The sequence below is a fragment of the Myxocyprinus asiaticus genome, chromosome 10, assembly GCF_019703515.2.
Source record: "Myxocyprinus asiaticus isolate MX2 ecotype Aquarium Trade chromosome 10, UBuf_Myxa_2, whole genome shotgun sequence".
NCBI classification, from domain to species: Eukaryota; Metazoa; Chordata; class Actinopteri; order Cypriniformes; family Catostomidae; genus Myxocyprinus; species Myxocyprinus asiaticus.
In genome coordinates, this window is record NC_059353.1 from 9,882,531 (window position 1) to 9,909,510 (window position 26,980).

General features: G+C 38.3%; 3 protein-coding genes across 4 annotated transcripts; all 3 read left to right on the forward strand.

The window, feature by feature from the left end:
• The first annotated feature begins 7,651 nt into the window (after positions 1-7,651).
• Positions 7,652-20,244, forward strand: LOC127447250 (SLAIN motif-containing protein 1-like). 2 transcript variants are annotated; one of them, XM_051709010.1, is made up of 9 exons: positions 7,652-8,203; positions 9,142-9,278; positions 13,414-13,542; positions 14,601-14,699; positions 14,933-15,082; positions 15,766-16,092; positions 17,509-17,688; positions 18,406-18,688; positions 19,182-20,244. In XM_051709010.1, the coding sequence occupies exons 1-9, from the start codon at positions 7,656-7,658 to the stop codon at positions 19,255-19,257; spliced, it is 1,929 nt and encodes a 642-aa protein (XP_051564970.1). In that variant the 5' UTR covers positions 7,652-7,655; the 3' UTR covers positions 19,258-20,244. The 2 variants fall into 2 exon arrangements, with proteins under 2 accessions (XP_051564970.1, XP_051564971.1); XM_051709011.1 differs by lacking the exon at positions 13,414-13,542.
• Positions 20,245-20,400: 156 nt separating this feature from the next.
• Positions 20,401-22,887, forward strand: wu:fc50b12 (uncharacterized protein LOC103911624 homolog). Its single transcript, XM_051709185.1, has 3 exons — positions 20,401-20,624; positions 20,723-20,886; positions 21,621-22,887. Exons 1-3 carry the CDS (start codon positions 20,604-20,606, stop codon positions 21,853-21,855), a joined length of 420 nt encoding a protein of 139 aa, XP_051565145.1. The 5' UTR covers positions 20,401-20,603; the 3' UTR covers positions 21,856-22,887.
• A 1,745-nt stretch (positions 22,888-24,632) lies between these two features.
• LOC127447346 (kelch repeat and BTB domain-containing protein 7-like) lies at positions 24,633-26,962 on the forward strand. Its single transcript, XM_051709168.1, has one exon. The coding sequence runs from the start codon at positions 24,818-24,820 to the stop codon at positions 26,687-26,689; it is 1,872 nt and encodes a 623-aa protein (XP_051565128.1). The 5' UTR covers positions 24,633-24,817; the 3' UTR covers positions 26,690-26,962.
• Positions 26,963-26,980: the final 18 nt, after the last annotated feature.

Below are 26,980 nucleotides of genomic sequence, written 5' to 3' on the forward strand. Positions count from 1 at the left end.
CAAGGAAGAAAGATGGGGAGGTGTTTGAAACCTGCCTTCCCTGAAAAGTCACGGCTCGAGCTCTGCAGCCATCACGTTCTGGGTTCCCAACACATTTTAGAGGTGGGCAATCTGGATTCAGGACCCAGACAGGCCCCTCCCCGCCCCAGCAGTCAGTGCAGGAAGGGGCACAGCCAAAACAGCCCCAGCTGAGAAGTAAGGCTTCACTTGCAGAAGCGGCTGCCAAACATCACCCGTCTAACCCTCAGGGGAACAAGAAAAGGCGGGCAACCTAACCAGTGTTCTGGTTCAGCGCATGGAGTGGGTGAACAGCACTCGCTGAGTCTCTGTTCCACTCCTTCCTCAAGAAGAGTTTATTTTCCCTCCAGCCAAGAGGACTTGGCAGGGGAGTCGAAAATTAAGTTTCGTGTTGCACAGCTCTTACAAAAAGAGTTTAAGGAGAGTGTTGGCACCAGTTCCCCCAGTGCCTCTCATTTTGCATTTCCCCTCTCCACCCACGGGGTCAGAAAAGAGAGAGGAGGGCAGTTTGAACGAAAACAAAAATGTGTTACAAAAATAAAAAGGTTCTCTGTGCATCCAGGCAGTGGGCCGAGGGCACAAAAAGCTCCCAAATAATGTCCCATTTAGAGCTGCAATCCCCAGCTCCGCCGCTAGATGGTGCCGCAGCACCATCGATGAGCATAAGCTACAGTGTGCCCTTCTCTGCTCACACAGAAAGTTGGCGCTCATGTGCAGTCCACCCATGGGTTTTATCTACAATAGAACGGGGTTATCACCTGCAATTCACTGTAAAACCACCTCTCTTCAACAAGGTGTTAATGTCAACAGCAGAGGGGAAGTCAGCTCAGATTTTGGAGGAAGAAATAGCCAATTTGCTGAGCAAAAGAGCTATAAGGGTGGTGCCAGCGGAGGACAGCTGTCAGGGATTTTACTCCAGGTATTTCGTTATCCCCATGAGAGGGGGAGGTCTCCGTCCCATTCTGGATTTGCGGAACCTCAACAAACACCTCAGAAATTCTAAATGCTCATGCTCAAAACGCTCCTTCAATCTGTTCGTCCCAGAGACTGGTTTACGTCAGTCGATCTGAAAGACGCATATTTTCACATTGGCGTTTACCCGCCACACAGAAAATTCCTAAGGTTTGCTTATCAGGGAGTAGCCTAAGAATTTTTGATGGTGCCTTTCAGTCTGTCATTAGTACCGAGAGTGTTCAGCAAGTGTGTGGAAGCAGCGCTAACGGCACTGAGATTAACGGGTCTCAGAGTGTCTGCTTACCTAGACGAGCTACTGCTCTGTTTTCCTTTGCGGCAGTGAGCAGGGATAGATACGAGAGCGCTGGTGTCTCATTTAGAGAACATAGTTTTCAAAATAAAGAGCTAAGAGCTGTCTGGTGCCATCGCAGGAAAAATATATATGGGTCTCAGATTAAACTCCATTCTGCATCGAGCGTTTCTGTCAGAGGAGTGCATCGGATCGATTCGCAGCTGTTTGTCCCTTTTTCAGAAAGGGAAAAAAGTCTCATTCAGACTGTGTCTATGCCTATTGGGTCTGATGGCCTCAACGGTGTCGGTCATTCCATTGGGACTATTGCGAATGAGCACTGGATAGCAGTGCAGCACTTCTGTCCTCGCCGTCACTTAAATCGCAGGGTGACAGTGACGTCAGAGAGGATGCTTGCTGCTGGCGGAGGAGCAGTTGAGGACCGGGCAACAGCATGTCCAGGAACCGGTGGGCAAGTTTTCTCTCTTTCTCTCCTCTCTCTCTCTCTCTCTCTGTGTGTCTTTCGCTCGCCCTTTCCCTCTCCCCATGCCTCCCCTCGTCTCTCCCCCAGGTTCCCAGGAGGCGGGGTGGACCACCGGCTGACAGAACAGCCGGAAGGGCAGCATCTCCCCTCCATAGATGATGGGGGTGGGGGGGGGAGTAGGTCAGTCCGGGGTGCCCCGAGGAGGAAGGTGTGGCCGGGCCGTGAGGGTGCACAGCTGGCGCTGAATCAGCTGATCAGCAGAAGAACAAGATAAAGGGGATCCGGGATGCCAGTTCGAGAGAAAGACGCACGCAGCCGCGTTGTGTGTGTCTTTGTTCATGTTTGTTTTATGTTGTTTTAAGTTTAGTTTTACCATTAAACTTTATGTTTATTGTTCAGCCGGTTCCCGCCTCCTCCTTGACCATCCTTATACTGTTACAGTGGTGCCGAAATCCAGGAGGGAGGAGGGCGTGGCTGGGCCGTGAGGCTTCACGGCTGGCTGATCAGCGGGAGAGCGAGATAAAGGGGAGCTGGAGACACCAGTTCGAGAGAGACACACGCAGCTGCGTTGCGTGTGTCTGTGTTCATGTTTGTTTTATGTTGTTTTAAGTTGAGTTTTACCATTAAAATTTATGTTTACAGTTCAGCCGGTTCCTGCCTCCTCCTTGCCCATCCTTATACTGTTACACGCGCAAATAAACTTTCTGGAGTTACTGACAGTGTTTCTAGCATTGAAGCATTTTGCACTGTTCCTTCAAAGCCACCATGTCCTAGTAAGATCGGAAAACATGACAGTGGCATACATGTACAGACAAGGGGGCCTGCGTTCACAGTGACTTCACAGCTTGGCACAAAATCTAAAAATATTTGTTGATTGTAAATTACTGTATGCTGACTTCAATTACAAGTTAATTGAATAAAGAAAATACACTATTTATGGTCACTATTTTATTTTATTTAGTCTGACGAAGAATATGGAGCTAACTAAAAACTACTCAGTCTTTTGGAGTTATCTCTACTTAATTAAATTTAGGAAAACAAGTAACTGTATTAAGTAACTCATATTTCACATTAAAGAGTCTTTGAAATGTTATGGCAGTTCATTTATGTCAGTTCAGTTTATTTAAGAAGTTCATATAATGCGATTTTACCATTGTTACAGGTGTTTTAGGCACTCTATAAGTACTATGAAGAATATCGCACACATTTAAAGGAATAGTTCACCCACAAATTCTCTCATCATTTACTCACCCTCATGCTATCCCAGATGTGTATGACTTTCTTTCTTCTGCTGAACACAAACAAATATTTTTAGATTTTAGAATATTAGAATATTTCAGCTGTGTAGGTCCATATAAAGCAGGTTAATAGGTACCAACATTTTTAAAGGTGCAGTATGTAAGATTCAGAAACCCTTGTTATTAATGACACCTGTGGCCGTTAAGTGAACTGCAGCAAGCTACCTGTTGCTCGTGCTCGTGCACACACTCCATAGGGACGGGAGCATCGGACAAAACAATGACATAACCTACAAAGAGACAACGTGATTCACCGGCATCATGCTGACAAATGAGGTAGCATAATTAAAATTACACAGTTATGATTGTTTTACTACAAACTTTGAGATATTATATTTGACTCTCCAGTGCTGGAACAGGGCTAAAACAAAGTGTGGATATAGGTCTGACTATGCCAGACTGTAGTTTGAAGTAATCACTTTTCTTTGCATGTTACATTGACTGCATTTATTCGATAGCCTATGTCGGCGTTAGCTAGCTAGCCAGTTTTATCAATAGCTGTTAGCTAAATTTGGTGGATGATGACAGTAGCTGTTTATAAAATAAACTGTACATTATAAATATGTTGACACAATTCAGTATTGAAGTGATTCCATCACAACTGACATTTTGATATATCGATGCGCTATTGTTTTATAATAACAGAATGTATATATTTTCTGTATAACCAAGTTACGTTACACTAATGAATGGGTCTTTTTGCATTATTTTGAACATTGTCTATTCATTTCATGTGTTATTGTAGTTTACCTTGCTGAATAATTACAGATTAACATTGATTATGACAGTTACTGTGAGGGCAAGATCAAGTTAGCTAAAATTACACAGATCAATCCTTATGGCACTATATTTCACATGCTTTGCAGTTATGTAATCTTACCTGTCCAATAAGAAGAATGCCAATTCAGGGTCGGTTGAATTTAAGGTCCCTCCAGGAATCAAATGCCCTGCCGATGTTCACTGTAGTTTTCGCTCAACCACGATCACGTTCCCGCTTATCCAGACGGGATTCAGTAGATTCAGTTTTTTTTTTTTTTTGGCTTACTCTGAGTTTGTGTAGGAGTCGGTGTTGTGCTGGGAGCTGGCCGTTTGCTGGATTCCATCTCTAAGATAACGTTACTTATTTTTGCAGTTTGTTGTCGCTGTTGAATAGTGGAAGAGAAGCTATTACTGTCTGAGGCAAGGCTCTCAGGAGTGCGCATAAATGTCACATCCTTTGGATTTTCCCGGCAAAAGCGACCCGCTCCCTTCACATGAAAATCATTCTACAGGCATTAATAGGCAACATAGGAAGTCCGGGAAGTGCTCATTTTTTAAGTTGCGTTACAAGCCGTTCACACATTGGCAAAAAAAAGACAAATATTACATGAACATTTTTAAATATTGCACCTTTATGTTTCAAAAGCACACACACACACACACACACAAAAGGCAGCATAAAAGTAATCCATATGACTCCAGTATTTAAATCTATATCTTTGCTGAAAAACGTTTATATTATTTCTTATATTTTAAAATGAGTATTGGTTGAATTGAAGAAACTTGGTTAAAATTCTGTATAGGATTTTATGGAAAAATCAAGTTGAAATGTCTGTATCAAATATCATACAACAGGCTTTTTCATGCCCACTACAATAAAAAACAAAGAGCTTTGAAAATACTGACAAATAACTTTTATAAGATGTATTTAAAGTGGGAACTAATATTTATATTTATCTGTATATATGCAGCCTGCTCTGTCATTATAAAGATCTCATTGTTTTACATTACGAGCTATTATGATGCTATCTTACTATAAACTCCTTCTGAGACCCCACTGTGACGAGGAGGAGGATGTGGCCGGGCTGTGATGGAGCACGGCTGGCGCTGAATCAGCTGATCAGCGGGAGAGCGAGATAAAAGGCAGCCGGAGACGCCGGTTCGAGAGAGAGACACGCACGTGGCCACGTTGCATATGTGACTGTATTTGTTTACATTTGTTTTAAGTTAAGTTTGATATTAAAACTTTGTTTACTGTTCAGCCAGTTCCCGCCTCCTTGCCCGTCCTTGAACTGTTACACCAACAAAAAAGGTTTTTACAGTTTTGCTTTTTGAAACATCAATATAGTGTTTGATGCATAAAAAGCATATGATAATAATTGGTTTATTTTTATTTTAAAGAAGTCCTCTTAAGATACTCCAACATTTACTACTATGGCATGTATGGGCTAAGAGAAACCTAACATAACAAAAGTCCTATACAAAAAAGAATAATGATCTTTAAAGCCTAAAATATCAAAAATTATATATATATATATATTAAGATTTTGTCAATAGTTTCAAAAACAGCTCCATTAAAAAAACTGTTCAACAAAAGTATTTTCTGACACTTATTTCATAGTATGTCAGGCTTTATAGGGTTAAACAAGATCCAAGTGCCCCAAAAAAAGGAAAACTAATCGCTATAATGGTAAATCAACATCAATGCTTTGCAAGCTCTGATCTGATGCATGATCTGAATTCTTCATCACCTCCAAACCCTTTGTTCTGTGTGGCACTGAGTATGTGCACTGTGCACCGGGGGAAACCCTTGGTTCTACTCACTTGATGCACTTTTGTAAAGTTTAGTAAAGTTGTTAAGCTTGACAATTTTCTCCATCCAAAAGCTGACATTGCCAAAATCAGTTAACCTACTGATTACTAATATCTTTTTACAGTGCATTAAATCCACTCTTTTAAATTAAGTTCACTCAATTACACAATTTCTTTTGAGTGACAGAAAATGAAGAATTCAGTAAAATTAACTTTTTTTGATTTATAGAATGGAATAGAATAGAATAGACAATGGTTAGTTCCGGTCTTTGAATTTCATTGGCCAAGGCGTTCCAAGAGTGCTGATAATTAGTAAATAACAGTACTGCAAAGCTTCACTGTTTGTATCAGTCCACTTGTCTGTGTTTGCGGAATTCCAAACAGTGATGTGGATTTTGATTTATCGATCATTTAGAATTGTTTGATTTGTTCAGTTACCACAAACAAAAGTCATTTGTGTTATGAGTGAGTCATTGAGTCATTGATTCAACTGATTCAATAAAAAACACAGAGTTTCGCTGACTACCACCCCTACTAACCTCCTCGTGGTCGCGATTAGTGGGGCATGTGGTAAGTTGTGCGTGGATCGCGGAGAGTAGCATGAGTCTCCACATGTTGTGAGTCTCCGCGGTGTCATGCACAATGAGCCACATGATAAGATGTGCTGATTGACTGTCTCAGAAGCGGAGACAACTGAGACTTGTCCTCCGCCATCTGGATTGAGGTGAGTAACCGCGCCACCACGAGGACCTAATAAGTAGTGGGAATTGGGCATTCCAAATTGGGAGAAAAGGGGATAAAAAAAAAAAAAAAAACACAGAGTTGTTCTCCACCAAAATAATGCAAGTGTATGAAAACAATTTTTTACCGAAAATATTAATTCAAAACACAGATTTGTATTGAAAACGTAAGACCACTTGTTTAAAACTAGAGCAGAAGCTAGGGGCAGACTGGCCATCGGGAGAACTGGGACTTTTCCTTTTGCAACATGGTGAACATTACACTGCCATGTCAGAATATAACTGAAGGTGAAACTGAAGTAAATAAGACAGAAATATATTATTACTGTCTATGAAAAATCCTCAAAGTAATAATAATAATACTGTATTACACAATAATGACAAACTGGACAACAGTAAATAATTGTTGGGTTATAATATTAATAAATAACTGAATTCCAAAATGTCACTGGGTAAGTTTTGCACACCCACTAAAAAAGAAAAGTGTTTTGTAAAAATATATGTAGTTAAATATTGCTTTTTTAATCACTGTATTGTGGAAAAACTAGAAAACATGCATTACTTTAACTAGATTTTTATTTCATTAAACATTTTGAATGAAGGCTACTTGGTTACAACATCTGATAGGATGAATTTTAAATTATAATTTAAAAATACATTTTATGTAATCTTTTAAACAACTATTTTTGAAATGGGGCCCCGGGTTGGTTGTTTGCTTGGGGCCTCAGAAATCGTAAACCGGCCCCTGAGAGCATCGAAGAGAGCGAGTTGTGCGTGATTCTTTGGCTTCTTTGGAACTACGCTGGTGGAGACGAACTTACTGGCCAATTTTGTCGGAAACGTAAGTTGTTTGGTATTATTTACTTTTGTTGAACAGTTGTATGATAGCAACATTACTCTCCCAATTGTGCTATTGGCCTGCAGTCGAATCACAGCTGTGCTGATATTCAGAACTAACAGCACTGCTTAACAAAGAGGTGATGCACCCAGTAAATAAATTACAATTACTTTTTTTGTAATGGGCAGATGTGTAGCTCTCTAAAAAAAAATACATCATTGCAGGCATGAAAGATATGGAATTATTATATTCTTGTTCAGAATTATACAAATATAGATTTATTTTCTTTGTGATGTAAATGCATCAGATGTATTAGACACTCCATCTCAATATTATAAAGGAATGGCGAAGAGCTGTTGTATTGTGACTGGTTCTTGTCTCGTAATGTGTGCAGTGGTCGTGTTGTGTTTTGAACCGAGGGGGAGGAGACAGAGACTGGCATGAGCAGCACATCAGCATCTGAATGAAGCATGTAACCCGAGTGAAAGGAGTGCAAGCGTGGGCATACAGGGTAAACAACACCGCCACCATCTTACTACAGTTTATATGCTTTTATTCTTCAATGGACGGATTATTGTTCAACCCCCAAATGATGGCGGACGTAAATGGCAACAGTAAAATAATGAGCGCAGAGCTGGAGGTGAAAAAGCTTAAAGAACTCGTAAGAAAATTGGAAAGGCAAAACGAACAGCTGAGGACAAGAGCGAACGCTACGAACAATTGTACCTCCAGTGCCCGTCTGTTATCATCACCATCTTCGGCCTGTTTTGGAGGTCCGGCTGGCCCAGACGCCAGTCCATTTTACACCGGGAATTATTGCGTTTCACCCCGAATACCGACCCTCCCGTGTTCTCCGTCTTTTGGACTATGCACATCAGATGAGCACTATCCATATTTCCATCCGCAGTCAGTAAATGATGTTGATGTGGATGATGGTACTGTACTGGATGAGCTTGAAATTCTTGACCTGAATGTTGTTCTTCCCGTCGATGGAGATTCAGATTATAACTGGTACTGATGCTGTTTATTTATCCAGCATAACATTACAGTGGTGTGATTCATTCCAATAAGGATTTATTTTCAGTGTTGCAAACTTAAATTCAGTTCAGTTTCTAGAAATGTCACAATAACAGAATCGGAAGTAGACTATTTGTCCAGGTCCATTGTTAGTTTAGTGCATGTCTGAAATCTAGTGTAACAGATTGGCCTGCTATATCTTGTGAAAATATGCCATACATGTGAAAAATGCACATATTTTTTTCTTGAGCCAATTTGTCTTTTGCTTGTAAGACACACAAAGTACACTCATCTTTTACAGTTCTGTTTCGATTATTCCATAGATTTTGTTTTAAGTATTCTATGCACTACAGGAAGAAATAAAAGCAAAACCAAATCTGTCCATCCTCTCTTTGTGATGGGACATTAGTTAACTTACCTCTTGTATACAACATTCTTATGCATTCAGAGAACGAAAGAAATACGGTTTCAAAAAGAACATAACCTCTGACATTTATTTGCTGACACTTTAAACCTTATGTCTGTTATCCATCTTCAAGACTGTCAGAGATGAGAAGGAAATGACTTTGAATAATAACTGAAAATGGCTTTCACATACATTTTCCACTCAATTAAACATCATTCACATCCTGAAAAAAAAATGTGTCCATCATTTATCATTTCCTCTTGCAAAATGGGCCTTTTTTGGGTTTTACATTGATTGAAATAAAGCAGCCAGTGGTCATTTTGTGAAGTAAACTGATATTTCACCTGCTCTCATGATTTAAGCATTGTTCCAAATCTCAATAAGTTAAACTAGCATGCATATATACATTTATATAATGGTACAGTACAGGGGGCGTCCAAAAAAGAATACAAAAATAACTTTGAAATAGTACAAAGAGGATTGTTTTTTGGGTTTTTTAAATCAAGTTTCTGTTTTATGTCACCAGGTTGTATGTGTCTCCAAAAGCCAAGCTGTTTCCTCATCTTCTCTTTAGCCCTCTTCAGTGGTGTAGACATGTGCTGGACAACCCCAGACCAGAGGTGGAATTAGCCAAACGCTCATTGTGTTACAAACTGGACCAAGGTACCTATTTATAGGGAGAAGTGTGGCTGATGACTGATATAATGGCAACATTTATTATATAATTTAAAAATAGCAAATAAAATATACATAGAATTACTGAATTTAAAGGTAAAATGTGTCATTTTTGTGCCAGCAGCAACACCAAAAAAAATTGCAATCTATTTTTGTCGGAAATAACAAAATTGGCTAAACCAATGGTGAGAGTTTGGGATGGGACTGTTTGTCCAAGCATGGCAGATGGGGGGAGTGTTTGAAACTTGTTGGACAACATTGGTGCCAATCAGTGGCGGGGGGTTGTCTGTTACTCTAGATTGTACTTTACTGTTACTGTAGACTGCGTAATCTGCATATAGAGAGCGGTGGAACTGCAACTCTGTACATATCGTAAATGGGTCATTCCTACAATTCGCTGACATTCCGGCTTTGAAACTTTTGAAAAATAAAACATACTTTTACAAGTTTCTTCATGTTTCATCATTACAGGGACATATTAAAGATTGTATTAGTCCTACTGGTCAAGCTAAATTACTAAAAAAATTCAGATGTCCATCCAGTTAAATGGACAGCATCAGGGTGGACAATAACAGGGTGGACATTCAGTGGATAAATTAGCCACTACATGGTCTGTGATTGATATCTAGGAAACATATTTAATTATTATAATCTAATATTTATGATTTTATTTCTGTTAACATAAATACTGTATATTGAAATTGTAAAATTATTTTATTTTCCCATATATCTTCCCATAATAGGGTGGACATGCTATGCTTGACCACATATGACTAGCACCACAAAATAAAGGAAAACATAAATAAAACAATAGAGTTATAATCTTCAAATAACTCGAAGTTATTTTGCAGAATGGCTGATGTAAACCTCTAGTGTGTGTGATGTAATTTCCTAACATATATCTTCAATGAAAGGTCATGGTGTCATGACATAACAGGGTGTGCAATAAATCAAGGGACACACAAAAAACCTCCACTATCAGTGTTAAAATTACACATATATCACAAATGAATACATGTTAGTGAGAGAATGTAACACTAAACTCTTAACTGTATGTGGGGAAGAAATAGAAATCCAATGATTTAGCATTTATTTTTGTCAAAGATGTTTGACATGCAGTTTTTGGGACATGAGGAAGTGACACAGTGCAATAGAAATGGATTTCAGTTATTTAAAATTTAACTTTTAAGCCCAAAGAAGTGTGTAACATTATCAAAAGACTTTATTCTTTTTAACAAGCCTATCAAAATGTAATCAGGTGAAATTAAACAATAAAAATAACACACAAACTTGTAATGGGGACTTAAATGACACAGAATTGTAGGAATGACCCACAGGCGATCCTGCGTGAGACGCTGCTTTACATTGAATAACAGCTCGGACGGACGCAAAAACCTGTTCAGTGTGAACGTCTCCTACTAAACTTAAAATGAAAAAATAATTCTCATTGGATCAGTCACATTGTTTCGAAAGTAAATAGTGTTTATCATAAGAGAAATGTAAGAAAATCACATTAAGTGTTTTAATTAAACCTGTTCTACTGTACTTTTATTTTGAATTAATGCAGTAATGCAGTTTTTCATACCTCTCTCTCTCTCTCTCTTCCAGAACGAGCTCTGACATATGCAATAAAATGTAATGGCATGTCATGAGTAGATGCATTTACTGGGGTTTTAAAATCCCAATGGTGGGAAACAATTAACATGCGCTCGAATGCTATATGATTTTGAAAAATGATCTTGCTTCTGACAGAAAACACGACAGAAGACGTGCGCTGTCATTGATATTTCCCCCAGCCGTTTCTGTCAAGTGTAGCCTCTGTGTAAAGCAACATCCGATATCTCATACAACTCACACGAAAGGTGTGTGTTTCAGGTCCATTTCTCTCGATTTGTGAAACATTCTCAGCAGTTTGGGTGTGTGACGCTAAAATACCGGACAAACAACATCGCGTATGGATTTCATACGGAACGCAATTTTTTCCCTTAATTACGGGACGATTCCTTATTTTACAGGACGTTTGGAATATTTTGTTAATTCATTTTACCTGATACTGCTTCAGCGTGAGGGTGACTCTCTCCCTCCACTCACTGTCATTAATTCCCTCAGTCGATCATGGTGGCGACAACGGTTGTCAGGGACGGGGAACGGTAGAATTCAAGTGATAATGCACCAATTACAACAAAGAATCTCCAGTTTCACAAAACAGCATCCAATACAGTTAAAGGGAAACTAACACAACAGTAGATTATGGACTTCTGAAGCAGCAAAACAAGTGGTTATACTGAGGGTATACACAAATATTGATCCTTAGAAGTCGTTATATGCAAACAGCCCTGGGAACAAAGTAAGCATATGGCATATACGTGCGTATGGCCCCAACTACACCATTGGTGCCATTAGTGGCACAGAAAGTACACACTTTAAATGAACAGTGATTTTACACTTCACAATATTCACTCAAAAAATTTGCAAACTCACTAAAAATATTGAAAAAATGTGCACTATCCATTCACAAGGCTGTCTGAAGTTTTTGGAATGGATTCTAGGTGGAATATCCTTTTCTTGAAAGGTTTCCTGAAGGACGTGGAGTGTAATTGTACCATTAAGATAAGCTTGTGAGCCAACATCATTGCACAAATTAAGACCTTGAATAAATTGAAAGTTAGAATTGCAGTGTTTTGTTGGCAGTACAGGGTGAATAAATAGCTGCATGTATTCTGCACTTTAGATGTTCAGTTCTGTGCCAGAGAGAATGGTAACCATAGAAACAATTCCTATATAAAGCGCTCTGTAGAATCTGCACTTATCTATGAGCAGCAAAGCTTCTTGACTAGTGCAGAAGTATTTGTCCAGGACATTGGGAATTGTTTTGTATTAATTATTCCTTCGGATTACTCCTACATAAGTGATGTATATGGGGGGAAATAGAGATGTGTGTTGTGGAGTGTCAAGCTCTCTGTTCTTTTGAAAGGGCAGATTCAGTTTGGTTGGCTCTGTGCAAACGGGGACATGAATGCCACTTTGTTCCGGCAGCCTCTGAAAACCTTTGTTTTTTTGGGCTGTTGTGAATGTGTGATTTGTGTACTCTTGGAAAGGCTAATTGTTGAGGTTCGCAAAAGTATCATGCTCTGTTTGATTACCAATAACACAAATTCAACCCATTTTCACAATTTTAACTGTGTAAAGGGTTTATGCACAGTATATGGGTCCATTTAAGAGTTTAAGATGAAATCATCTTAAACCTTCTAGTATTAAACATGGCCTTGGGTAGATTTAAAGGAATATTCTGGGTTTAATACAAGTGAAGCTCAATCGACAGCATTTGTGGCATAAAGTTGATAACCACAAAAATGTATTTTGACTCGTCCGTCCTTTTCTGTAAAAAAAAAAACAAAAAACAATAACCAAAATTGACATTACAGGGAGGCACTTACAATGGAAGTGAATGGGGTCAATTTTTGGTGGGTTTAAAGACAGAAATGTGAAGTTTATAATTTTATAAAAGCACACATTCATTCTTTTGTTAAAACTTGTGTATTATTCGAGCTGTAATGTTGTTGAAATCATTTTTACAGTTGTTTTAGGGTTTGTTGACATTACATCGTCATGGTATGTTGTAAAATTGGCTTTAACTTTACACAGAAAAGGTTAATAAGTGATTTTATAACACTAAAATCATATTAACACACATATTGTTTACGTCTTGTGGCTATACTTTTGAAATTGTAAGTATTTTAACGTTTACAGATTGGCCCCATTCACTTCTATTGTAAGTTTCTAACTGTAACCTTGTTTTTTTCCTTTTTTTTTAAATAAAAGTAGGGGCAAGTCTAAATTAATTTTTGTGGTTATCAATACTATACCACAAGTGCTGTTGTTTGAGCTTAACTTGTATTGAAGCCGGAATATTCTATTAAATTGAGGTTTTAGGAATTCAGCCTCATCTTTAAAAACTTGAAGACCCAAATGGTGCTTCAGTTTATGCATTTATTCACATTAGCCCTGTTTAAAAATATATTTTGGAATATATCCACTAACCATACTAGTATTGTATTAATGTTGGTGTGTGCATGATGTTTTTTTTATGTTTATGTTAATTGCACTTCCCTTTTCCCATTAGCCAAAAGATGGAGAGGGGTCCTCTCAGGCTGTGTGTCTTCAAGCATTCCTTACTGCCCTGTAGAAGGAGTCTCTTCTTTAAGCAGCTGTTCTAAACCCTTTACTAAACCTGCACTAACTGAGCAAACAGGTAACACATTTGCCTCAGTCAGACTAAATCCAGTCACACATAGCTTTTCACGGCAAAATTCCGCGGGCGAAGATGGCGTGGGCGGAAGTCGAGCGTGCGTGAAACCAGCAAAAATATATTGTCAAGCAGCCTCTTTTTAATGCTGCACTTTATACTCTGTTAGACTTACAGTAAGTTAAAAAGAAACTCACCACTTGTCCATTGTGAATAGTTAGTGTAGTTGTGTTGTTCTGGGCAGGTTAATAAGCTACATTGTTCATAACTGTGTATTATAAGTATATAATCTAGAACTGTCGTTTTTTGTTGAAATATGCCAAGGGAGTCAAAAGAACGTAACATAGTACAAGGATAGCTGAGAAAGCAGATTGATTGTTGTTTTTTTTTTTCAGGCATCAGGTATCATTTCCTTCAATCAGCTTTTTTTCAAACTTTGTGAAATTTGAGACATTATTGATTAGTTGATGACCTCATGGAGTCTGGAAAAGACCATTGCAGCATATGTTCTACGAGCCATAGCTTTTGATTGTGATACTCTGTCACAGAAGGTCAACATATGGTCCTGGTTGGATGAATCAGATAGCTTTAAGTGCATTAGATGCTTTGTCAGTGTTAATGGCAACTGGTATTACCAGCATAATAGATGTCCCAAAACATGTTCTTCCTCCGTAGGCAGCAAAATCATGCTAATCAAATTATCCAATGATACCATGTTTTGGCCAAATTTGTATTTGAATTTTTTAGCAAAACAAGCTAACATCAAACTATTGATTCTATTGAAATCAATTGCCTAGAATCCCATATGCTTTTCATAAGGAGCACTAATTGTGTGGTGGCAAAGTTGCAGCGTATGTATAGCGTTCCTAATTGGTCATTTATGAGGTTTCGATTTCAGTAAGTATGCAGCCTTGATTGGTATATAAGCAGTAGGCAGAGAAGCAGCTCACTAGGTTTTTAAAACAGAGCTCGAGACATCAATCAAAGTGGCTGCATAGACCTTTTTACTCTCCTCTTAATACTTTCCTCATTGTGAGTGATGTATCATCTCTCTTCTGACTCAGATCCATCTTCACCAAACCAGCATCAGTCTCTCACAGGGAGGAACTGCTCAAGCCTCACAGAGAGATCTCCCACATTCCTCTATCACACGGCACAACACAGTAAGCCTCACTACCATCTCCCAAAATGCGCCACAAGCCACACATGCCACTTCATGTGCTGTCTGAAAAATTGTGTGATACATGTTTACTCATCTATTCAAGCATGTATTTATTATTGTTACAGTGTATATTGTTTACTGACTATACATATTGTTTAGAGTGCATAAGTTACAAGAGTATTGTTTATTGTGTATGTGTATGTTCAGATTGAACTTTCCATTTCTCTTTTTCAGGTAATAGTCATCGGCCGCAGCCTGTCAGTCCTCAGTCCTCCATTGACAGTGAGCTGAGCATCTCTGAACTGGAGGACGACTCTATCTCTATGAGCTATAAGCTTCAGGACATGACTGATGTGGAGGTCATGGCCCGACTGCAGGAGGAGAGTATGTCTACTTCAGTGCAATTACACAATAGTGTATTTTAGTTTCACAGTATTAACTTTGCATGTTGTAAATGTGGACAGCAGAATCACAGAGTGCTGTGTTTTTTGAGACCATCAACACCAGTGGTTCCCAACTGGTTTTGCTTCACAATCCAAACTGTGCAATGGACATTGCCCTTAAAATCAAACATATATTACCATGAACTGCATAGGCCCAACAATAAGCATTATTAGTAACATAACATAGTAGAAGTGTGATATACATGCCTAACACACTTGGCCAAATATTGTATTAATATTAGCTTTATTACCAAGTGACAGATTAATTTGCGGCAAAATACCAAAGACATTGATTGGATGTACATTCTTTCACATCAGCTACAAAAGATATACAAAGTTTTAAAAGTTGATAAGCACATGAATATCAATAACTAAGCACGGTTATATGGTTTTAATATTTCAAACATCATTGGAATATTAGTATTTTGTTAGTAGCATTTAGCTTTGTTTTCTCCCTGCTGTTAGTGACCTGATCAGAACAGACCTGCAACACTGATTTAGATTAGATTTTGCTACATTGGAGTACTAAAAGTGCTTCTTGGAGCTAAAACTGTTTTTTGGACTCAAATTGATGGAAACTCATGGAAACACATTGACATATACTGTATGTATGTGTGTGTTTAGGTCTACGGCAGGAGTATGCAACCACAGCAGCCACAGCCACGCGCCGTAGTGCCAGTTTTTCGGTACACACAGGTGTGCGCAGAGGCATAAGAAGTGAGGCGGAGCTGGAGGAAGAGGAAGAGTATGATCAGCTGTCGGCTCCACAGCCACGACTCTTCCGCACAGCTTCCATGCAGCGCAGCGTGTCCCACTCACAGAACCTCTCCAGCGCAAAAGACTGTCGGCTCAGCCCATCCACCCCTCAGTACCTTAACAGCCTGTCCTATCAGCAGCTCCATATCCCCAACCACAGCACAGCAGAACCCCAGAGTTACAGAGCCAACACAGGTCAGACAACCTAGGCTGTATTTGTAGACTGAAAACATACTGATAACACTGATCATTCAACAAGACAGAATTCTGTTTTTATGCCAAATTAATTATTTAACCCTTCCATTGCTTTCCCTGTCCTGTCCTTATCATATATTATATCATATTTTATACATACAGTAATATCCATTATTCTTATGATGTCAAATGTTTATTTGATTTATTGGCATCTAAATATGTATTTAGTTACTTAATAACCAAGCTATTAAAATCTCATAAGTGGTAGAAAATCCTTGCAGCCAATTTATCTGATTTTACAGTAAATGCTTCATTGGTAATGTTGTGGGAGCCGTCTGCAATATAGAATCGTGTGTGAGAGAGAGAGAGAGAGAGAGAGAGAGAGAGAGAGAGACAGAGAATTTACTGAAAGTGATTGAAACTCCAAAGAAGGACATCAATGAATCAGTGGATCGTTTTTTGAACTGGTTCTTTTAAATGAACTATTCAAAAGAAATTAATCAGACATCCCAATGCTTCCTATGAGAGAAAAGGGAAAGAGTGAGAATGGACATGCAAGCATATTTGATTGTTATCTTTAAAGGGATAGTTCACAGAAAAATGAAAATTCTCTCATCATTTACTCACCCTCATGCCATCCCAGATGTGTATGACTTTCTTTCTTCTGCTGAATGCAAACAAAGATTTTTAGAAGAATATCTCAGCTCTTTAGGTCCTTACAATGCAAGTAAATGGTGGCCAAAACTTTGAAGCACAGAAAGGCAGCATAAAAGTAATCCGCACGACTCCACTGGTTAAATTCAAATCTTCAGAAGTGATATGATAGGTGTGGGTGAGAAACAGATCAATATTTAAGTCCTTTTTTTTTACTATAAATCTCCACTTTCACTTTCACATTCTTCTTCTTTTGTTTTTGGCTATTTACTTTCTTTGTGCATATTGCCACCTACTGGGCAGGGAGGAGAATTTATAGTAAAAAAAAGGACTTTATTGACTCAATATTGATCTGTTTCTCACCCACACCTATCATATCTCTTCTGAAGACATGGATTTTACCACTTGAGTCTTATGGATTACTTTTATGCTGCCTTTATGTGCTTTTTATAGCTAGAATAGCGTCACTATTTTATGATAGTTACTCCCTGCACAGTTATTGATGTTATTATTATATAGTAAAACAAAGATACAGTATCTGGCAACACTGCTTAAACACCACAGAAATATCACAATTAATGTTTAGTGTCAATTTCTGTGGCAGTAATGGCTTGCTATTTGGCAAGGCAATAATAATTATACGTTTTATTACATTATCACAATATTGGGGTGTATTTTATAAATACTTTTCCTATATACACCACCTAATATTACTATTTTAGATTGCAGGTTTTAACAACTGATGTCTTTTCTTTTTTTCAGATAAGCTTCGAAGGAGCATGCCAAACCTAATTCGAGCTCCCAGCATTCCCAGCGTACTTAATGTGCCTAATTTTTCTGCTCCGACTGGTCACATTGCCACATCATCCTCATCATTGTCCTTACTGCGAAACAGTCAGAGTTTTGATTCCCACAGTGGTCTCACCAAGATACAGTCTGCAAGTAAGTCTAGCATCATCAAAACATTACATTAAACATGATGAAAATTTTGTTGTTACAGACTGATCTCACTGTGAATTCGGCGACCGTATGTCGAAAGTTCTGCTCATGAAATCAGTCTGTGCTTACTGAAATCCAAACCACTGCCCCCAGTGGCAGAAGCTGGAAGTGTTGTTGAACATATAGGCATGTGTGAGCTCCAGTTAATGGGTGAAATGTCCACAGGGTGGTGCCAAAAGCAAATTGTATTTTTATTTGTAAATCATGTTATGCAGTCAACAGGAATGCATATTTTACTAACCATACAACCTAACCCAAACCCCAAACCTAAACCTAACCATCAGTGGAGTAAAAATGAAATTTTAGATTGAAAATTCAACCTTCGACTCGTGCTCACCATTGTTTATGTGAACACAGTTACTTCCTGGTTCCCATGGGACCAGAACCCGTGTCTCAGAGGTTGCTCGTGTGTTACACTATCAGTAGCGCTAAAGGAACATTTTTACACTTCGACTGATGCAAAAACGTATAATGGGGATTGACGGTTGTCTATAATTCAGCAGAATGGGTTCGATTTAAGGGAACATGAACATTCGTTAACAACATGTCAATTTCCTGTGTGATCATGTTGGTTGTTGCATATTGCCGTATATGTTACAGTTTGTCATGGCCCTCATTAATGTCCCAGATCAAAGCTTATTACTCTCTTTTCAATTGCAGTTCCTTCTCCTGGTCAGCTACAACAGCGAGTTCAAAGTGTGGGCAGCTTCTCTGTGACAACACGGCCAACTCTGAAAGCCACAGCTTATGTGAGCCCTACAATACAGAGTGCCACCACAATGCCTTCTTCTGTTAGTCTAAACTGTATTCCCAGCAGTAGCATCCCTCTGCCCAGTAAACCCAGCACCCCCTCCTCCATGAGTCGTAGTGCTCTACCTCGACCGGCTTCCTTTGTTGGGACAAGTGGGGCCTCACGCAGTAAAATTGCCCAACCAGTACGCAGGTAATCATTCACAATTCTCTCTCCTCTCTACTTATTCAAATTTACTACTTCACAGTTTGGATTTTTCATTGCTGTTTTTTTTGTACTTATTAAATCCAAAGAATGGGCTATTTATTGTTAATCTTTAACTTGGCAAATTTCATATTCACAGAAGCAAGTTTAAAAACCTGAACCCTGTGTTTAATTTTTTTTTTAAATATAGAAATGAATAGCACATTTAAAAAATCTGTTTAAATTTCCACAACTCCCTTTATCCAAATAATCCCCCTTGGTCATTTTCATGGCAGACCGAAAATGTTTGCGATGTTGCATCCACTCCATTAGGTGTCAGTATAAAGTCCAAGTCCACTCTCAAATTGGTCAGCGCTACATAAAAAAAATAAATAAAAATGTTTAAAATTACTTTACATATATATTTATTTTTTATGTTTTTATATTTGACACTCAGATTAAATACATTTTATCATTAATCACACAAGCCTCTTTCATGCAGTTTACTGACACCTCCGAAGAGTGTATCTGCTCTGAGCGCTCTGCGTGATGGAAGTTGGAGAGATGGCTGCTATTAACCTGAGGAAACCCTGCTGTGCACTCTGTCCTAAACATGTTTCATACCCAGCTGGCTGGGTGAACCTTTTGCTTGTAGACCTTAAATGGAAAAAAACAATATCAAAGTGATATAAAGTTCAAAAGAACTGTTAAGGAATGCAATACATGATCATTGCAGTATGCCTGTTGACTAAAATCCAGGCATTATGCATACAATTGTTAACGTGGAAATCATTTCCCTAACTGCAGCACAATTTTTGAACAACTGAAACAAATCATCGAATGATAATATTAATTTAAAAAAGACATTAGGATTTTTTTCTTGATGTTATGATTTATAGGCAAAAATAATTTGCTGTCTACTACATAGCACTTTTATTGTTGACTTGCATTGTTACATTAGAAACCCATTGTGCCAGAGTTGTACCAGATCAGTTTCTGTAGAAAATGTTGCATTCCTTTTATTATGTTGAAAGTTATTTTGCAAGAAGAAAATTAAGTGATTAAAAGCTTGCTACTGAGAATTATACAGGGGACTAATGCATTTGTAAAAGCAGTCTAAATGTTACATGATCAGTAAAACACTGTATACAGTCATTTACAAAAGTACAAGTACAACCTCTCTAGATTGTATGTTTACATGATGCTCATAATGTAGAGCACTGTGGATAAAAAATTTGCACATTAAATGGTAACATTGTTTGTCTTTTATGATGAACAGGTTTATGATGGAAGGAAATGTTGCCAATGTTACAATAAAGGCTTTTGAACTTTGCTAGGAAATGCTTTCGAATTGGAGAAGATGATGTCAATAAAAGGGAACTGAAATATACAAGTTGATTGGACAGCATTACAGCATAAAACACTATAAATGTTAATTTTGCACTGTAGCTGAAAAATCCTTGTAACAGACTTTTACCAAAGCATGAATAGCCAAATCAACACATAATAAGCAATACATCGTAAATGCAAAATTTAAACCCATCTTAATGGTTTATGACCCAATAAAATAGTTAATAGTCCAATGCTCAGCTGTTTTTTGTTTTTGTTTTTTTAAGAATACACATTACATTAATGTAAAACCTGGTGAGCAAACTATGTGAAGTCTTAATTTTTAACCAGGCACATTTGTGTTGGACAGTCTCTATGACAACCATGGACCATGCACTCTAATTGTTTTAACCTCTACAGTATATGCAACAACTTGAAATATTTGGACTGAGAATTAAATTAAAATTTGAATATTTATCTAAATCTTTTACAAGAAAATACATTTTGGTACTGTATTGACATTCTTTGCATTGTAGCTCTTGTTACTTTCTTAAGGAATCAGTCAACAACTACAATCCTTTTGTATGTAGACAAAATGCCAAACAAGGCACAAGAGGTGAGTCATCTCTGAAATAAATGGTTTAAATAAGTAAATCGTTTTTTCACTAAATGAATGGTTTTGTTCATCCCTCCATGTTGTACTTTGTCCTTTAGGATGCTGTGATCAATATGAAATCTGTGCAGGAGATCGCTAAGCAGTTAGGCTTTGAGTGGACCGTTCTGGCATTTGAACTTGGATTCACCAGGAATGAAGTCAGACAGTTTCACGCCACATCCAAAGAGAAGAGGGTTCAGGCTCAGAGAATGCTGGAATCATGGTATGTGAATTTAATCTTGTACTGTCTTGACTGTTTTTTATTTTTATTAATGTGTTGGATTATATGATTAAAGAGTGTTTATGCCATTGTGCCTGGTCAGTAAAATTAGGAAATCCAGAAATCCCAAATCTCAAGCAGTTGATGTAGAGCATATTCTCACACTGTCGTAGCCCTGCAGTTCCATAGGCATACAATGAGTGTAATAATAACTTAATAACATAACATATAATTAATTAATTAATTAACACATAACCATGGAAATTGGAGGCTGTTGTTTAGCCTTTTCATAGGCAAACTGCATTTATAACATGTTTTGTGTAAAACAAATAACATATGTAAATGCAACTACAACCAATAAATGTTACAGTAGTCACTAGTGGTTAACTGATATTGTAATGGCCGATAACGATGTTTAGAAAGCAGAGTGGCCTTTGCAATGTCAATATATATAATTTAATGATAGCAAGATGTTCACATAATTGCTTAAATGAAACATTTATTTTACACAATATTTCCTCACAATTTCCTTGAAAAAGATTTCAAAACAGAAAATGTGCACTGACATGGCTGTTGACCATTAGATGACCACTTCAGACTAATCATCCACACTATTACTTAATTGACCATTTTACCAATATATTGGTCTATCTTTATATTCACTTTGGCTGAGTTGTGACGATACTATGACCTTTAAAAAGTGGTACTCCAAATAATTTATGTTTTTTGATGGATAGGTATGAGCGCTCATGGGACAAACCAAACAAAACCAAGCTGCTGCAGGATGGTCTAGAGCGAGCAGGCCGTCGTGACCTGGCTGAGAAACTGCGCTGCCTGCACTGGGGCCACCAGAAACTCAGCCGCAGAGTGGAACTGCCCTCTGCTTTCCCCTTCATCATTACAGTTCATAAGACCATTGACAACAAAGATGCCTTGAGCAGGATAAATGTGCTTAATTGCAGTTATAACTAAGACCATTTGGCAAAGACGATAATGAGCGATAGAATGGGGTCCAAAAGTTTGAGAACACTAATGAAAGTGCTTCTTTATTGACTTCTTGACTAATTTAATACATTTTTTGCATTACAAATTATATGATCAGAATAACAATTTGAGGGGAAAAAATTTACTTACAAATTTTCATGAATTTTAGAATTTCTTGGTATTTGGTATATTCCTCTTTTGCTTTAATACACACAAGCTAGTATGGTCTCCAGAAGCTTATAAAATTATCCAGCATGATTTGAGAAATTTCCAAAGATAATCTTTTGTGAAAATCAGGAAATCTGACCTTTTGTACAAAGGAGCTAACAATTTGCTTACATTTGATGAGTGACATAGAAATAGTGCAAAATTTCTTCTTTGTTTTACGTCATACATTTTATTTTGAATTTTCCAAAAACTTTCTGTTTATTTCCATGCTTTAATTTAAAAAATGTGTTCTTTTGGACCCCACTGTATGTACAATAATATTCACAATATATATATATATATATATATATATATATTCAAATAGATGCCTCACAAAACCATTCTTCCTGTAATAAATTAAATAAATAAATATTTTCAGTGTGGTCTCAGAGATTTGGACCCCACCGTGCATACAATAATATAAAAAATACCTTCTTTTTTTCCCTTTTTGTTTTTAATAGACACACCTCACAAACCATTTTACCTGTTATCAATTACATGTGACAAACTGATTCAATTCACTACTCTCGTTTATTAAAATTCTTATAGATGGTACAAAGGATATTCATATTGCGTTTACTTGTGTCAAAGTCATAAATATATCTGTCCCAGTCTATGTTGTAACCACTATCTCCCAATGTATTCAGGCCAAACTTCAGTGCTGCCATATTGACCCTAATCCCCTTAAATCTGTTAAATCTCTTCAAATTGATTTCCCAAATAACTTACCACTGTCTTCTCCATTTGGACCAAGCATCATATTTTAAATGTTAATAAATACTACCTGAGCATTTTAACTGATAATAAATAATAAAAAAACAAAACATGGTCATATATTGCAATACTTCAATCTACAGTATGTCAGCTTGACAGAATTTCTACCTTGAAACAAATATAACTGAATGTATATTCTCAATAACTATAACACATGGAAGCCTGTTTCCACCACATGAAAAAGACAGTGCTTTGGTAAGTCTTAATTATGAGATACTAAGTCATATTTATGAGATCAAAAGTCATGATAATGAGAGACTTACATGAACGTCACTTTGTTTTAAAGAGTGGTGGGAACAGTTTGAGGTGGGAGGGGGTGCTGGTTGTGGCATCACTAAACTCATGAATACTAATTAGGTTATGCACAGATAATTTCAAATGACTGATTTGATAAATAGTCACTCTTGATGGCCAGTTTAAGCGCTCCAATAAATATTTTACATAATTATTTGAAAACTTTATCATATTATTTGCAAATGTTGGTCCTGGGATTTTGTTAGTATGTGGATAAATACACGGATCAACAGTTGGTTACATATGTGACTGATTGGTCTCGTGGCAAAGATTTCACGCCTAGTTCAAGGAGTTCCCAGTTCTAATCTGCCCCTAGTATTATTTTGTATTTTTATAAACCAAAACAGGATGAGTGACGCAAATTTCATCATCAGAAGAGTACTCGAGCACTGAACAATGCGTCTCTGAGCATGCAGAATGCACATGCACCTGGAATTATTTGCACTACTGAGTGGGTCCACAAAGTGGCAAAACTCACCTTTAAGCTGTTTCTGTCACAAAAAAGCACAAGAAGAAGAAACAACAGGAGACGATGGTAAAAAAAGAACAACAGTAGATGTGCACGTTAAAAGCGTGTGTGAGGTCAGGACATACCTGCGTTTGTATAACTCGAGTCTGAAGGACTATAAAGACATCTTTTGGATCTAAACTCCTGTATAGTTTGAAAGGTTAGTGTTCAACTGTACACAGACACTGAGCATTCATGTCAAAATCGAAGTATACTTTGGGCTTTACCTGACAAAATCTATTTCAAAAATTGGTAGGGACAAAATTGGCCAAGGCAAAAAGTGGTAGGGACATGTCCCACCTGTCCCATCCACAAATGATGGATACTAAATCATAATTATGAGATCATAAGTCATAACTATGACATTATTACATCAATTATTAGATAAGTTTCTCATAATTATGACTTTTTATGTCATATATATGAATGAATCTAATATTTATGACTCTGAATCTGGTCATTTTCTTAACATCTCAAAATTATGACTTTGCCTCTCAAAAATAGGACTTTAAATCTAATAATAAAGACGTTTTATTTCGTAAATATGACTTAGCATCTCATAATCGTGACTTACAAAAGCATGCTTTTTTTCCCAGTGTGGCGGAAATGTGCTTCCATAATAGCACATATATTTCCCATGTATTTTATTATTGAGGTTATGCTGAACAAAGATTCAGCAGGTCAACTAAACTTCATACAGAGCACTGAGAATGTCTGGGTCTCAGAACCAAGTGGGCTGCCAACTTAGAGAGCATTTGGGGGCCCAAGGGCGCATGCCCAAAAATGCTGTCTTGGTAGGCAGCTATACGCTGCCGATACGACCAATCAGCGCAGTGTGTTGCAGCTCGCGCTGAAAGCAAGTTTGAGTGAGACCTGCAACATTGACGCTTCTAGATTTAAATGGTTCTGACATCACTGCTGCAGAGTGCCTATAATTTCCCAAACGATGCCCTGAAAATAAATGTACACAGTGAAAAAGGAACGCGTGTTCATTCATGAAACATGGTTGCAGTTTTAGGCAATAAAGAAGCAGTGCCTGCAAGCTTACAGCTTGTTGTTTTCACGAGACGCGATGGGAGATTTGATGCCGGTGTTACGGCGAACTAACGGGAATTAGTTGCGTTTGAACAGAGAAAACGCCGTGTGGTCAATGTCTTTTGGCGCAAAATGGCTTCAGTGAACTTTTTCGATGGTCCGGAGGAGCTGGAGGACTCGAATCACGCTTTAAGTTTGATGAAAGGGCTGAAATTATTCTACGACTCGCAATTATTAGTCGACGTGACTATCGAAGTAGAAGCTGAACGGGAGTCGGAGGACCAAAGTGTTTCCTCTCCTGTTGCAGGAGGAACATTTTTCCAGTGCAACCGCAATATACTGGCTGCAGCGAGCCCTTATTTTAAGAGCATGTTTACAGGAGGTTTGTATGAGAGCACTCAGAGAAAGATAACCATTCATGATGTCGATGCTGACTTAATGGCTGTCATCATCGATTACTGCTACACTGGCAAAGTGACAATCAAAGAAGGCAACGTGCAAAGGCTCTATGCAGCTGCTAATATGCTTCAGCTGGAGTATATAAGGCAGGCTTGTGCTAATTTCATGGCGAGAAGGCTGGACCTTTCTAACTGTGCAGGGATTTTGAAGTTTGCTGACGCCTTTGACAATCTGGAGCTGAAGAGCAAGGCTCAAGCATTCATTGCAAAGAACTTTGTCCAGCTTAGTGCCAGTGTAAAAGAGCTTTGCGAGCTGGACCTGAGGCAAATAAAAGAGATCCTCGCTCTGGATGCTCTCGACGTGGACTGTGAAGGGAAAGTGTGTTCGTTTGCAATACAGTGGATTGAGAATAATCTGCATGCAGATGCTGAAGATGCACTGCAGGTCCTTAGGTGTGTTCGGTGGTCTTTGTTTTCAGAAAAAGACAGGGGTTATCTCGATTGCCTTAAATCGAAGCCTTTTATAAAGAAATATATTTCTAATGTGTTTGATAGGGTCTTCGGTGAACAAAGCATTGTGATTTCAAAGGGTGTAAATGCTACCAAACAAAGAATCGGGAAGAGTGCGAAAGAAGTGGTCCTCTTCTTTGGAAGGCCAAATGAACCTTTCATGTGCTACGATCCCTACACGGAAGAAATCTACTCAATGGCTTCCCCGGTCATTAACCTATCAAATCAGAACTTCAAACACTCTCCTATGGATACGTTTTTGGTCTGTAGCACACCAGAAAACCATTTGTATCTGGCCTCGCACCTGTCAAAGCACTTCTGGGTGTACAACCCATTGTTAAATCGCTGGCAGGAGCTGGCAGAAAGACTGCTTGGACGAATGCACTCGTACATCGGCTACCTCAATGGGCACCTTTACATTCTGGGTGGCAGAAATCTGGTTTCAGATGCCAGGCTCAAGGAAGTAGAGTGCTACAGCATTCAAAGGAACCAGTGGATTTTGGTGGCCCCTTTGCCTCATTCATTGGGGAAGATGCAGGTTGTGACAGTCAGTGAGCGATTCTATGTGGTGAATAAGAGGAGGATGCTCAGCTATGAGCCCAAGAGAAACCACTGGCTCCAGCAAGGCTCTCTCAAACGCAGTAAACTCCACAAAGCCTGTGTCTTTCAGGAGCAGATCATCTGCCTGTGTGACATCCCTGTGGTAAAAGCGTACAACCCAGCTCGTGGAGAATGGAGGCGCATTGGAGACATTCCAATTGATAGCAGTGCTCTCAACTACCAAGTCGTGCAACACAACAACAAACTGCTTCTACTAACGATTGCAATAGTTCATCACAACAAAAATAGGCTTGTTGTACATGAATATGACCCCTCTCAGGACACTTGGCAAAATGTGGCCACCATGTTTGGATCCTTGTTTGGGTCAATAAGTCTCTCCAGCAGGGTGTATACTGCATGTCTGGGTTCTGGTCAGAATTTCATCTCGGAGGAGGATGATGACAGTGGCTCCAGTGCTGACTGGGACTTTGATGGATTGACTGATGCAGACTCTGACTCTGGCAGCTCAAGCTCGTTTTCAGATGAGAACTGGTAGTCAGTGTGTTTCTCAAAGTTTAAACAGTGTAAAATGTGGAACTGTGCATAATACAGCCAAATGTCATAAATGCTGCAAAGTATTTTGAGGTATACAGTGGGGTCCAAAAGTCTCAGGCTACTTTGAAATTCTGGTATTTTTATTTTATGTTTTATTTAAAACTGAAAATAAAATTTCAGGATTAAAAAAAACATCAGTTGTTGGGGGTAATTTTTTGTCATTTTCTTACTATTATTTCATTTTGAATAAATCATTATTTCTGAATGACCATGAAAGGAAACTTTGCTTGTT

Excerpts from the sequence above, each read along its gene's own strand:
- wu:fc50b12 (XM_051709185.1), top strand. The coding sequence starts at position 20,604 with ATGCCAAACAAGGCACAAGAG. Across the intron at positions 20,625-20,722 it reads TGCCAAACAAGGCACAAGAG|GATGCTGTGATCAATATGAA; the intron begins GTGAGTCATCTC and ends TTTGTCCTTTAG. Across the intron at positions 20,887-21,620 it reads CAGAGAATGCTGGAATCATG|GTATGAGCGCTCATGGGACA; the intron begins GTATGTGAATTT and ends TTTGATGGATAG.
- LOC127447250 (XM_051709010.1), top strand. The coding sequence starts at position 7,656 with ATGAAGCATGTAACCCGAGTGAAAGGAGTGCAAGCGTGGGCATACAGG. Across the intron at positions 13,543-14,600 it reads TGCACTAACTGAGCAAACAG|ATCCATCTTCACCAAACCAG; the intron begins GTAACACATTTG and ends CTTCTGACTCAG. Across the intron at positions 15,083-15,765 it reads GGCCCGACTGCAGGAGGAGA|GTCTACGGCAGGAGTATGCA; the intron begins GTATGTCTACTT and ends GTGTGTGTTTAG.
- LOC127447346 (XM_051709168.1), top strand. The coding sequence starts at position 24,818 with ATGGCTTCAGTGAACTTTTTCGATGGTCCGGAGGAGCTGGAGGACTCG.